Raw genomic sequence first — 14779 nt, 5'->3', positions numbered from 1 at the left:
TCGATATGACCCAGAGGTGTGTGAATTTACTCAAAGTGTCAAAAATGCGAAACCCACTCAAAAAATAAGACAGGCAGTACTTAATTTATACCCATTTTTTTTTATTACCTCCCCGCAATTTTAAAAAACAGCAATTTTTTTCTTGAGTCACTTTGACCCGGGTGTATTTAGTCATCCAAAATGTGTGTAAGCCAAATCCAATGTTTTGTTTTAACACGTGACTTTCTCATGAAATAGCAAATAATGTCCCTGGGTCAATATGACCCGGAGGTGTACATTTATCCAAACGTGTCAAAAATAACACAAAAGCAATACTTAATTTATACCTGACCATCCTGGGTCAATTTGACCCGGGGTCCTGGATAATTATCTGATAGCTTCAGAACCGTTTTTTGTGTTTAGTCCTGAGAATTATAATACTTGGGTCGTTTTGTCACGGCAAAATATTTTTTAAGAATTCTAAAAGCACTGTGACAAAAAAACAAAAGCCATTTTTGATGAATATGTTGATTATACACATGCCAAGCAGAGCTACTGAAAAACATCATTCAACATTATCTTCCAAACGGGTCAGTTTGACCCACAACGTAACATAACTGCCCCAAGAGAGAACTAACTAAAGCTGCGTCTCCTTTTTGAGCCAAATGTTTCTGGAGCGGTACCTTGTCTCCCCTCTGAATTTCCGTCTCAGTTGGCCTCTTCTGTTCCCCAACTTGGCCCGGTGGCCCGGCGGGTCCCGGCAGACCAGGTTCACCCTGTTTAGACAATCAAATTTCAATAAAAATGAGACGAAGGCAGGAAAAGTTACAAATGTCCCGAGCTCTGCTGTGGGAGGACACTACCTTCTCTCCTTTGGGTCCTTGGAAGTTTAGTCCCATGTTTCCCTGTTTCAGCAAAGGAACCGTGAGCATGGAGCGTAAAGAACCTAAGAACCTGAACACTGCGTCAATAAAAGCAAGACAAGCTCACCTTAGGTCCAGGTGGGCCAGGAGGACCCGGTCGACCCTGCCACACCACAACGGAGTTAGTTTTGTGTCAAACGGATGTGACGATTGTGAAACTAACGATCGTTGTTACCTCGTAGCCTCTCTGTCCCGGAGGACCAACTGGACCTTGGTACCCGGCGGGTCCTGGAGGGCCCTTGGACATTCCCGAGCACGAAACAAAGGTTAGTCGCCATTTTCAAAGATGTACTCCAAGCTAAGAGTTCGATTTTGTCTAAATCAGTGCGGTATCGTTAGGCGTATTTCGTTCAGCGACTCCGGAAGCTCGATTGTATCAAATCCTCGGTTCAATTTCGGAGCTGTATGCCAGAAAATAGTCACACATGACGATGCACATCCGTATTGAACTTAACGAAATAAAGGCAAATAAAATGTCACAAAATAAATTGTGCAAAGAAGCCCACGATAACACAAATTGGCAATCACTTGCTTCATGTTCCTATTAATTTGCACCTAATTTGAAAAGAAAAATGTGCTGTTCAAGTCGAGGCGATAAAATTAAATTTACTGAAACCTGTAAAAAACCTACACGTGCCCACATTTGCGACCTGCTGGTTTAAATAGACACAAAGCATACTCACGGGAACGCCTGGCTGCCCAGGAAATCCCACGGCTCCTTTCTCCCCAAAACGATTAGTAGAGATGATGTCGCCAGGATCGCCCTGTGTAACGTATGGCCAAATCCATTTTTCATTTTCAACAAGTTTGCTTCTTCTTTATACGGTGGCTATATCTACAAAGTTCAAAACGCCCACCTTGGGTCCGGGAAGACCAGGTGGACCCTATGGAAGAAGATGAGTGGATATTTGAATCCATGCGCTCAAGAGTCAGAGAAAGGTTAAGATGTTTCCTAGACTAACCGGCAGTCCTTGCTGTCCTGGGATTCCGGATGTTCCCGGATAGCCAATTTCACCCTAGACAACAGGAGAAGTCGAATTTATGAAAATAGGAAGCTTTGGGCATTAATAGTGTCCATTTTTCTCCACAGACCTTTGTCCCATTGCACCCTGGCGTTCCTCTTGGGCCTGGAGCGCCGTCCTGCCCTGGGAGACCCTAGAATAGGAGAAGTAAGGACGAGTCGATTGAAAAGTGTACAGAGAAAGCAGAGCAAATTATTCAAGCATTGTTTTGAATCATGAACACTCACCGGAAGTCCTGGTGTTCCTGGAAAACCGGGCAATCCAGGAGGTCCCTAAGGAAAGGAGAAGGAAAATCAGACAAGCTACCTGACTTGACTCACGTGGGAATGGGGACATCTAGTGGCAAAAAGATGAAACTACAACTGCCCGGTCGTTCACTGTAAGTACCCGCTGATATATTTTTTTGTATAACCAATACTTAAACCTATTTTTACGCAACGTCAAGAGTCTAGTCATTCAGTAACTGGTATTTATTTATTCATTTATGTGTTCATTTATTCATTAATTTTATTTATTTATTTTTCAAATATGTAGTAGGTTAGAGGAGGCTCATAGATTGCAGGGTACCGATTGAGTTACAAATGCGTCAAGAAATATTAACTCAGATAATCAATTCAATAAAGGTATGAATTCACCGGCAAATGGTAAAAAAATGATGGTTTGGCTCCCAACATGTGGAAAAAAAAAAGGCTTCAAATGGGTTATTGATAAACTAATTCAAAGCAGATTAAAATTCCACGAAAAATGTTGGAAGATGAAATCAAGGTTTGTATACCTTGTAAAAATAACGGCGTCAAAGTATCGACACTTTTCAAAGTATCGAGCGTACGACGCTACTCCTCAATAGTAATACTAAAACTCACTCTTATTCCTTTTGGGCCAGGAAAGCCCATTGGTCCATCGCTACCCTGAAAGACACAAAAGTCCAATTTGAAATGGGCTCATTTCATCGGGAGTCAGGGAGGCGCAGCGTCCGCCCCCGCCCACCGACCTTCTCTCCTCGAGTTCCGATCGGGCCTTCGGGCCCCGGGAATCCCGGCACTCCCGGCTGTCCGGTGAGACCCGGGAATCCCCTCTCGCCCTGCGCCAGTGACAATTGATGACGGCGCTCAAGCGATCACCTTCAAACAAAATGCGCCGACCCGAACGAACGCATCGAGCGTACCTTTGCTCCTTTGACCCCGCTGCAGTCACATTTGGATCCTGCGCATCCGTGGCAAGCCTGTCGGGACGAAACGCAAGCGTTCGATTGAGCGCGTTGAAAATCATACCAGATGAAATTCAATTGATTAGCTCATTAAGTACCAAAATAATGAATTACTTGAACCCTTTCGCTCCCGTTGGCACAATGTGTCCCGCGGCTTTTCGAAAAAAAAAAAAAAATCGCAGCGGGTATAGGAACGGGGTCAATAACCTGAAATGGTATCCCGGCGGTTCATTGCACACCTATCTGCACATTCTTGTGGCTACTAGCAACCGTGAATTAATCATCTAGTACTGCGAAAATATATTGATTACTATGTATTGTAGATGTTTGGTGATCATTTTAAATTCTCTGGCAAGATTAAGTTATTATTATTATTATTATTATATACAAATTGGACAAAAAAAAATCTAATATATATATATGTATAATCTATGGAAGTGGGAATTTTTTTTAACTAAGTTTGCAAGTATCCTAGACTTATAAATAAGTAATATATGCAATACGTTTGTTTTTGTTTGTTTGTTTTTTTTGAGAAAAAAAAATCAGGAGTCAAATTGTTAAGTAAAATAATTGACTTTTGACATCAATTATTTTTTTAAATCATTACTACTAAAGTACCTTACAAAAGGAAAGTACTAAAGGAATCAATTACTTTGCATACTAAAGTAAGCCAAGCAGCCAATTACTTTCGGTACTCAAGTAATTGAATGCTCTACATCTTAGTTTTGTCCTTAATTTATATAATACCAGACGTCCACTCGTCGAGCCAAAACGCGTAAAAGGAAATTTAGAAAAAATGTTAAATAACTGGGATTGAAAACCATAAAATACATCTTTGGGATTCAGTGAGTTCATAGTGTCTTTTCACATCCATTTTTAGATATGATTTATTATTTGTTTTAAATGAATGATTTTCATGTAGTACGCTAACCCATATATTGTATACATAAACTTACACTTATATATTAGTACTTGTAAGTTAGCCATTTAGCACATGCTAGCACTGAAAGAATCTAGATGATTTGTTGCTTTTCTTTTGCTGTAGTGAAAGTTATTGGAAATTATGACTATATGTCCTTTGTATTGAAACGAGTGGCGTTCATTTTGGACAAATAGCACATGAACACACTGTGCTAGCAATCAGCTGGTATGGACGCCATGGCCATAACATTCATACAAACATCTAAAAGAATCTGAGAATTGTTCTCCCGTTTTCGAATTGATCACACTTTATTCCAGCAATAGCTCTCCTAAGATTTTAATAAACAAAGTGGTTGTCAATTTAGTAGAAGTGACTATATTTCATGACGGGTACAACTTACAAAATGTGTTTTTTATCCTGTTATTAATTAATCTATAAAATAACGAGACTGGATCAACATTAAACGGCCAAAAGCAGAATTGAATGTAAAACATCCCTCATTTTCGCCGCACGAGGGCGCCCTTTCGCTACTTTATGCCACAAACGATGTACAGGATGCGAAGCCTTTGGAATGACCTGGAATTCTGCATAGTGGGCAAATTGAAATCAAAAACAAACAAAATGCCCCGCAGCTAATATCGCACCAAGTATTCTGTTTTCATTTTTCAACTGGACACACAGTGATTCGCAGCAGAATATTGCTGAAGTGAAACGCACACTGTACAAGAGAGCAGAATTTCTTCCCACGCAAAATTCCGGGAAGTTGAGCTGATTTGTGTGATGATGGGACGACAGGTGCAAGGTCAGGGCAAAATCTAATAGTTGTCTATCAATAAAAGGGACTCCCACAATATGTTCCCAGCTCGGGCGACCAATCACCAAAGAGGAACGCGGAGGCCGCGTGTTTCCCAAGCTTGTTGACGCTCTCATTAGAGGTCGCCCCAAACCCATTATTTGTTGTCCGATATCCCATACACCGATATCAGGTATCGGTTCTTGATATCGTACTCCCGACTGCCCCGTTGAGACCATTTTATGACGAGACTAGAAATGTGAAGAGTAGAAATTTAATAGGCAGTTTCTTGCTGCAAAACAATATTAGCAATAGACCGATGATTATTTTTATTCAAGACGATACATTTATTCATAATCAAAGACGATAACCGATATTTTGAGCCAGTGTTCATTTTCATGAAAAAAAAATCGACTTTTAATTATGTTGAAATGTCATTAAACATATTTATTGAACAACTTTTCATATTTGCATAAGGGGCGGTCTAGTACCAATACCAGGCATCACCATCTTGCGATTGTGCTCATGACTGCCCCCTTGAGGCCTTGACACTAGAAACTCGAAATTTGAAGAACAGAAACTAAATAGACAATTTCTTGCTACAAAACAATATTAGCGATAGATTCATGTTTTTTTTTTCTTTTTTTTTTCTTTGCCTTTATTATGAATCGAGAAAGATGATAAACGATATTTTAATCCAGTCTTCATTTTCACTGAATGGTAAAATATTGTTTTCAAAAGCAGAACATTTTTGATTCTGTTGAAACGTTTTCACCAAAATGCCAAATATTTGCGCTGAAATTTATTCAACATAACATCAAGTGAAAAGAGGACAAGTATTATTAAAAAAAAAAAAAAAAAAAGCTAAAGATCAACGAAAGCAGAGGCAGTAAAGACAAAAGGGAATGCACCCGTCCAAATACATTTGCAGACGGCTCGTCAAGGCTGTGTTTTGACAAGGCCTGGATCTCCAGATTAGTCTCTGGTCTGCTTCAACTCAATGCAGTCTGCGCTCGCGCACCCTTTTTTTTTTTTTTTTTTTTTGATGCGTCACTCCCGAATGTCAAAACTTTCACAACGCCGACTGGAGCTCGCCACGAAAACCAGCGTGCTCTTTCTTCCCTAATTTCCTGCCACAGCACTTGAACTTTGACCTTGATGTCATGTCTGGTTTTTGACTTGTTGACAGCTCCGCGCACCTGCGCGCAAGCTAGCCCTGTGTCAACACATTAGCCAATGTCTGCGCCAGACAAACGCCGAGCGGCAAAAAAACGATTGCGTGATAAAATATCAAAGCACAACAAAACGTGCGTTTCTCTTGGGCAGATTTTTGCACCCTCGCCTGGTATGAAGCTAACAAAATCGACATTTTTAGCCTATCTTGTAAAACTGCACCGCGTTTCCACTGAGAGGCGCATTAGACTGAAGGAAAATCCACAAAAAAGATTTCAAAATAACTTGGAATGTTATCACCTGTAACCCTTACAATTATACAGAAAGTAAGTTCGTTTGGCTAGCATTAGCATAAATATGTGTTTTGGATTTAAAAAAAATAAATAAATTAAAATTTTTGAAGTCTCGTCTGGAAAACGAGAAGATAAAAAAAAAGACATGACTTGATTTTGATTGGGAAGGTTTTATCCAATCATCTCCTCCTATTTTATTGATTTATTTTTCTTGTTTTGAAAGTTTGTAACTGTTCCATATGTTTCATGGCCCAATTAAGTTGCTCTTCATTTGAAAACTGTATTATCCCTGTCACTGCATTAAACTACATCTGATACATCTGAAACACAGCTAAAATCTATTCAGTTTTGGATTCCACACCCAAAAAAAAACACTTAAAAACTCTCAGACTTAACTCAGCAAAGATGGCGTTCCTCAGTGTTATGTCAAGATATGTTGGCTCTCACATTGGCCTAATACATTGATTTCAAGTTGCTATATCGCTATAACAATTTAGAAATGAGTTGCTTAATGTTCCAATTGATTTTCTCTTGTTTTAAAAAGAACCCTATAATATCTCTGTCACGGCATTAAACTAGATTTGATAATACCTGCAGTAAAATGATAATCTCATGTACCCCCAGAAGAACGATCCAGTATCTCCATTAATTTTTGGATTCCGCATCCCATTTTTTGTTAAAAATAACCATGAGACCGAATTCAGTAAAAATGTTTTCCCCCAAGGTATTTGAAATGTACAGTATGTTGGCTCTCCTTTTGGCAAAAAGGATGATTTCACGTAGCTATATACCCAGTACAGAATTCAGCAAAAAGTTCTTTCATGGTCCAATGAATTTGCTCTTAATTTGAAAAGAAAGCTGTACTTTCCCTGTCGTTGCTTAGATTTGATAACACCTGCAGTACCAGGGAAAGTATGAAAGCTATGTGGGCAAACGTATGATTTCATGTTGCTTAGTGTTAATGATTTAAAAGGAGCTTTGTGTTATAACGTGAACTGGCCCCAACTGGGCAAAATAATCCAAATATAAGAGTCAATAGCCGTGTAATCCACTTGCAAAGGTCACTGGGCTGCAAATATTCACTCCCTGCTTTGGCTCATACACTCTGCTCTTTTTTTTTTTTTTTTGCGTTCCTTCGCGGGTGCCAGCCCAAGCCATCAGGCCCGAGGGAAGGCGCAGCTCCTGCCAGCCTCAACTGACAAGCAGAGACCGGCCCGCTATTTGGCATCGCGCACGGTCAAAAAAAAAAAAAAATAACAACTCATATCCGAGAATTGCCTTTTCTCCTTGGGGATATGATGCCAAAGGTCACAAAAAAGTGAGTGCGCCACAATCAGTGTTGACAGCTGCCGTAAAATTGTTTTGTTTTTTTTACAAATTGGACATGTTCTGTCAAAGGTGGAAAGAAAGTGGAATTCCCCGGCGCATCCATGAGGTGGCGCTCTTTGACTCAACAAAGCAAGAGCTGAGACCGGTGAGGAAGAGGAGGAGGAAGGTGAGTTTGCATGGCGGGATTAGATGGCCCAGACTGGAATTCCCCTGCTCATCATAGACTGATGATTAGACTGCCACTGGATACGCACTTCCCTAATAAACATGCATACGTGGCGCACTAGACATACACAATACTTGCATGCCACAAAAAAATCCAAATCCTCATGATTTCCACGAAAGCATGAAAAATTTAAATGTTTTGCCTAGCAACACGTGACATCCTTTTTACTATAGGCAAAAAGGTTGAATTCGTTCAATGAATTATTCATTTTAAAAATCAACAGAAAATGAGCTAAATTGTACATTCAAAGTGGCAATAAATTAGATGGGTGTTTTACAAGACGTGTTTACGGGAGTTAAAAACAACATTATTGTGCAATTTAAAAGGGGACATCAACTTTTTTCAGGTTAATGTTGTATAAATCTCCACTAGTCCAAACATGGCATTTTGATTATAATTGTTCAATATGAATTAAGCAGCAAAATTTCCCTGGGTCATGTGATATTCGCAAGCCGAGTCATGATTGGTTGTTACCTGAGCTCTGATTGACTATGATGTCATTTTGAGGTGACAAAATGGCCGCTCCCTGAGCTGGATAAAAACGAATGTATAATTCCCATTCGACAAACGCAACATCAATCATAACACTGTGTTTAGACTCTATAACACAAATGGTGCAGCAACACAGACAAACATCATCCGACGTTTACTCTCAGCCAAATATGGCTTCTTGACTTTCTTACTTGCCTATGTCAGGTAGAAAAGTAAATAATGGGGTACAGTGAGGGTGCAAACTTTGAACCAAACGGGTTAACACGTAATTGGGCCATTTGGTGTGTGCGTGTGTCCATGCGGTAAGCACGAGCGCGGGGTTTTGCGGCGGCGGGCTCCGAGCCGTCGCCTTGATCCCCTTTCATCGCCGTTGGACTTTGACTACTTCAAGGTGACCACGCCCCCACCACGGCCACCAAAGAAAATATTTTCCCCCCATCGGCGCAAAAATCGGAGTGTGTTTTGACTGGAAGAGGAAGACCCCTGCCGACAAAGCTCATTCGACCCCCCCCCGCATCCCTCGCCGCACGTGTGTGATCTTGTCATCGCGCTCCGCAAGGAATTTCCCAGGAATTACGTCTTTTTGACAAAAGTGTCTTTTTACAAAAAGTCAACAAGAGATACTTTTGTGATACTTTTTCAAGAATTCCATTCAAATGAAAGCCTTCATTATATATATTTTTACGAGTTCATTTAAATACACAGAGAAAAACCCTGCAGCGATTGGCGAAAAACTGCAATTTTTGACAAAAAAAAAAAACAAGTTTACTGTCAGGAAGTTACACGTTTTTCCAACAACTGCATAGCTTTACGTTTCTATGGCTAGCTTAATGCTAATTAACACCATCTGCATGGTGCAGTGTGTTAATGCTTGAAGACAGTCGTTTCCAAACAAAGGCCTGGGGGTCATTTGTGGCCCCCCGTCCATCTTAAAGCGGCCCGTGGCACTTCCAAAAAATTAAATTAGTATGAATGAGTTTGTTTTTATATGCTGTCGGGCAGGGGTGTCCAAACTATGGCGCCCAACTAACCAATTGTTTTGCTGATGTCATTGATTTTAAATATATATATATATATATATATATATATATATATATATATATATATATATTCACAATTTTATTGAAAAATTTGACATTATTTTAATCTGATAATGCTAAAAATCAGTATTCATTGCTGTAGTCCATAACTTATTAGGCACAAATATTGATACAGGCAAATGTTTCATTTTGATTCAACACAATATGTTTGCTTTCACTGTAGAGGAAAAGCTATCAGAAAATTTTGGGGAAATTAGTCCAAAATATGTTTGATTCACACAGTATATCTGCTTTTCTGGAGGATAAAATATATCTAAGAATATTTCCACCCGATAAGATGAAATTTTGAAGATTTGGATCATTTTAAATGAAAAAGGAATCAAATTTATTATTGGAAATCATTATTCACTCAATAACCGATCAGTTGTGGATCGGTTAATACTCGTTGCACTTCTAGATTTAACAAAGCATGCAGCAACACTTGAGTGGACAATCTTATTCACACTCCTATATTCTTTATCCTCTACGTAGAAGCACCGATATTAGTGTCGCACTGATGACCTGTAAGAGGAGTCATGGCTCAATGAACGGAATATCAGTATTCCACTTTCACTTGATTTCCTCGGTGACATATATGCATGATATAAATATGGGGATTTTGCAGCAATTGTGCATGGGATTACTGAATGCTATTTTAGTTTTTGCCGTTCCAACAGCGCGAGCGTTTCTTCCTCCCGTGGAGCAAAGGGCGCGGTGGCCCATCGGGTGTTATTTGTAATCCTGTCTAGGCCCGGCCCCGTCTGCCGCAGGTTTCAACTTGACGGCGGCGTGCGCTGGAAATGGAAGCGGCCGCGTACGCGTCGCCGCGGGCTTCGCGAGCGGGCGCGGCCAAAAGGATGGAAAATAAATCCAAAGTCGCCACGGGAGATATGGAAACATCCTTAGGGGCTTTAAGTGAAGCAAATAAGTGCTGTCCTGAGAGTGGACAAAATGTGTTTGGATGAGCCGGGGCCTAATCTTAACATTTACCCGAGAGAACCACTTGTAGACACAACAAGATAAGCGCGCTTTCCCGGGAGAATGTGGGACAAATACTTTGCCGACGAGGCGAGATGCTCTCATGGCAAAAGCGAAAGATGAGAGGCAGATTAGGCTAGAAAAATCCTTCCCTGGCTGGGCCGCGCTATTTTTTGCTTTCCTTCTATAAAGGTTTGAACGACCAGTGCGGTTATGCGTCCCTGGCTGATGTTTTTATCACGTTACGAAGTGGAATACTACGTTTTATCGTCCCCTCTTTACAGCATTTTTCTCACTTTACAGCATCGGTAACTGTCATGATCTGTGGGGTTGGCTGTGTTTGTGTTGTTTTGCCTCCCTCTTCAGGTGTTGTTAGGTAATTGCTCTAGGTATTGCCCTGCACGCAGGGCTTATTTGGTGGCGTGATCAATGTGCGCATTCTGGGTTACGTTCTGGAGGTTTCCATTCGCTCTTTGTGTTTAAAAAGACATCGCTTGTGAATGACGTTTCGCTTTCTTGTGTGACATGCATGTTTGCTAGTTCATTTTCTGTTTATAAACGTTTCGTTTATGTGTCTGTATTGTTTTAGTTTGACAGAGAAAACATTGTAACGTCAAAAGACTGAAGACTACTTGAAATCACTCAAGCTTCTTCCTCTCTATAGTGAACAAAAACTTACTAAACTATAAAATTCACAAACAAAACACAATAAGTAGAAAAATAAATGAAAAAACAAATGAAAATACAGTATCATAAATGCAAAAACAAAAAAACATGGTTCAACTTTTGTTGCCTTGCTGTTTCATTGCTAATTATTGTATATCTTATTATAATATATTATATATTATTATTTTGATATATTTTTTGCAGTTTTTAATGACTAAACGGTTTGAAAGAATATGACACAGCATTAAGTGGAAAAAAAAATGAAGAAAAATCCTAATGAAAAAAAACAATGAATAAACAAAAAAACATCGTATATCTAATGAAAAAACAAAAACAGTAAATTAAAAAATATTGAATAAATGAAAAACATCAATAAAAAGTATAATGAAAAAACACATTTTAATAATAAAAATAAAAACTGCTTAATAAGAACTGTATCGTACTCTATGATTAAAAAACTGTATAATAAAAACAACTTAAAAAATATCAATTGGTTTCACTTATTGTGGGTATTTGTTTGAACACAACCCCATCGATAAACCTTTTTTAATTTTTCCTTTTTTGTTTTAATATTACACTGGTGATTTAATATGCAATTATTTTTTTACATCATTTTCCCTTATCTTTTTTTAACAAACATGCAATGAATTAATCTGTATTACAATAAACACTATGAGATTTATTATACATGAATGTTTTAGATTTATGTTAGGCCTACGATAAAATAAAGACCAATTAATCATAAATTCTTACGACAGTTAATTTACCTCCGATAATGAAAACATTTTGACCTGCTGTCTATTGAGCAGTCACGACAATCATTTTACAAAATTCCAGCGAGCGAGCGTGGCGTGAACAATCAGTGAATCATAAATCAGATTACGGCAAAAAAACATGCTCCTTGATCACTTCAACTTTTCGCGTTTCACAAAACGATGTGGATAGAAATTTGATTGATTGTTCGGCGCTATTAGCCTGTCAAACTTGTCTGCCGCTCAACCTTACCGCCGCAATCTTTTGGGATGTTTTTTTTTCTTTAATTAAAGCCCGTCACTTCATTTATTCCCTCATTTGCATGATTTATGGCCATTTGGATGATGTATTAGACGTCTCTCCTGGCAAATGCTTTTGAGGAGCCGGGCCAGACATGCTCCTGCACGCTCCTCAGTTCTCCTGAAGGGGGCAGGTCACGGCAGGTTCCTGGCCTGCCTCGCTCCTGAAAATCCTCCTCAACGCCCACTCCTAATAAGGCTAACTGGCGCAAACGCCCAGCCGTCATTTTGGCCATAAATGGAAGTATAAATCTGGTCTATAAATCCCAGAAAGTTTCGGGTCTCTAGACTCGGGTCAATGCGCACGTTCCACGGGCTGGAGGAGTCGTGTCAAGCCGTCTTTTCCTTTTCATAATAAGTCCAAAAAAAATGTGGCCGGAAAAGTTCTGAAACCGTTGAAAAAAGGTCGGGAAGCACCGCGGCGTAGAAGTGCCTCGGCAAACCGACAAACTTAAACGGCGTGCGTCATTTTTCACGCTCGCGTATTTTGTTAGCATGTCAAGGGCATTTGGCATGGTTTGTTAGCATTAAGCTAATCAGACTTCCCCCAAGGCAAATCGAGGATGACTCGACACGACTTTGCGCCGCTTCTTCTCCTCAAATCGGCTGCGAGTCGGTCGCCGCGCTTTGCTCCCTCTCGCTCGCAACAGATGTTTGATTTCCCGTGGCGGCGGGCGGCGGGGGTGCTGTTTGTGTAGCGCAGGCCAGGAATGCGCCGCATTCGGCGCCGACACGTTCTCACAAAGCGGCCGGCTTTGACTTTCTTCCAATTCCCCCCGCGGAAGGGAGATGCACTTTCTTGACAATAAAGGTGGAAAAACACGGGCAAGAACGTGGAAGGAGCGAGGGCCATCCGCGCGGCACGACGCAGGCTTGGATGCCTTACCCCTTATCCCCGGCTTAGTCACATTCCAGCCTCCACACTGACCCGGGATTAACCGAGTCCACGCAACCGGAACGTGATTCGGGCCAACTGCGAGCGCAGATCTGGAGACACGCCTTCATCGCTTTCCCGGCCGTTTATTCTCTAAAGACGATCCTCTAAATACGGTGTTTTTTCAATTATTGTACTTTTTTTATTACGTTTTTCTTTTCATCAATTTATTTTTTTTCAAATTATACATAATAGTTTTTTTTTTCCCAAAAATGAAAGTCGAAAGTATGGGTGCGTTTATACCATTTAGAAAATGGTAACTTCAAATGTTTTAATTCGACACCATTCAAGCCTGTCAGCCACATTAGTCGTTATGACGCACAGATGTGCATTTTTATATCGGACGTAGTCTTTCTTTCAATAATTATCGTAACGGGACGAGCAAGAGGGCAGAGGTCAGGTGACTGTTAGCAGCCAGTGTCTGTTGCAGCTAACAGCACCTCGTACTAACTGAGGTTGTGATGGCATTATTTTAAGTAAAAGAAGCGAGCAGACCGAACCAACGTCCGAGTCCATCCTTGTTCACACACACACAACTCGAGCAAGCTATTCACAAGTGAGTCTTATACAGTATTTGGGGATTTACGGCAATCTATGTTATTTTTTGTTTTGTTTTTTCATTTATACAATGTCATTTTCTTTAAACCATATAGAACCATTAAAAAAAATAGTTATCAGTGAAACAGCGAGGCTACAAAAGTTGAACCGTGTGTTTTTGCGCTTATTATACAGTGTTTGCTTTTACATTTACTGTACCTGTTTTATTTAGTATGTCTTTTGCTTCCTATAGTGTAAGTCTTTTGTCGATTTTTTTCATTGTTTTTTGTTTATCATTCATTTTTATTTAAAACGTATTTTTGTTTCATATACTTATTTCATTCAACCCTAAAAAAAAAAAAAATCGCGAAAGGTGAACCGCATAATAGCGAGTGAACACGGTATATTTTTTGTTTGGATGTTGTGGAAAACGGAGCAACAGGCTAAGGAAGGTGCTTCCTAGCCAACGCCTTGGCTAGCAAACGTGGCAGCATAATGGGAGAAGCAGGCGCCCCGATTGGAAGAGACTTAAGCGAAAAGAGCCAGGTCCAGACGCTCCTCCTCTTAGGTAACCCCCCCCCCCCCCCCCCCCCCCCCCCCCCCCCCCCCCAGTCAAAACAGCCATCGAGCGCCTCCGACGTTTTCGTTCAAGCGTTCGGGGGGCCACGGCCCAGTGCCGCTTGCGGCCCAGTGCCGCGGGGCCTATCTACCCTTGCCATCTCTGTCTGTGGGGGCGGGCACAGAGGCTCATGTCAGATCCGGGGATAGAGGCCTAAAACGTGACTTTTCGGATAGTATAAGTCAGTAGGACTAGGGCTGAACAATTAATTGAGTATTGATATTGGCTGCCACGATTAATAACGATGATAACTGGCGATATTATCATTTAAAAAGTCAAGCACTTTTTTTTTATTACTAGTCAAATCAATCATTACCACCAGAGGGCAATGTTTCCCATGTTTGCATGACAAAAGCCTCTTCTTTCTCAGGCTAATATATTTCGTATTTCAAAGTGTGAAGTGGTGTTGAGTTTCTCACCTGATTCCTAATGTTTACAGTGCTAGCTGTCAATTGAGAGCCATTTTGGAAAATCCAAAAATTTGAATAATTTCGGTTTGAAATGACTGAAAATGACATGTTGACTGCTGATTAAAATTATATAATGTGCATGGTT

The 14779-nt window shown here is 40.3% G+C and overlaps 1 protein-coding gene across 1 annotated transcript in view; it reads right to left on the bottom strand.

Annotated features, from left to right (window-relative positions):
* The window catches only part of col4a5 (collagen, type IV, alpha 5 (Alport syndrome)), a 36748-nt gene that overhangs the window by 15198 nt on the left and 6771 nt on the right, over positions 1 to 14779 (bottom strand). Inside the window, exons 2-13 of the mRNA XM_088408560.1 lie at positions 3090 to 3146; positions 2916 to 3005; positions 2788 to 2832; positions 2152 to 2196; positions 1995 to 2057; positions 1865 to 1918; positions 1760 to 1786; positions 1586 to 1666; positions 1078 to 1140; positions 970 to 1005; positions 843 to 884; positions 663 to 755 (exon numbers count right to left, since the gene is read on the bottom strand). Coding sequence (XP_088264686.1) covers positions 663 to 755; positions 843 to 884; positions 970 to 1005; positions 1078 to 1140; positions 1586 to 1666; positions 1760 to 1786; positions 1865 to 1918; positions 1995 to 2057; positions 2152 to 2196; positions 2788 to 2832; positions 2916 to 3005; positions 3090 to 3146 — 696 coding nt within the window. The remainder of the gene's footprint in view (positions 1 to 662; positions 756 to 842; positions 885 to 969; positions 1006 to 1077; positions 1141 to 1585; positions 1667 to 1759; positions 1787 to 1864; positions 1919 to 1994; positions 2058 to 2151; positions 2197 to 2787; positions 2833 to 2915; positions 3006 to 3089; positions 3147 to 14779) is intronic.

Source organism: Hippichthys cyanospilos, chromosome 1 (assembly GCF_059441005.1).
Source record: "Hippichthys cyanospilos isolate Australia breed blue-spotted pipefish chromosome 1, RoL_Hcya_1.0, whole genome shotgun sequence".
Taxonomy (NCBI): domain Eukaryota; kingdom Metazoa; phylum Chordata; class Actinopteri; order Syngnathiformes; family Syngnathidae; genus Hippichthys; species Hippichthys cyanospilos.
The sequence above is the reverse complement of the archived record's forward strand: the minus strand, read 5'-3'. Positions and strand labels throughout refer to the sequence as shown.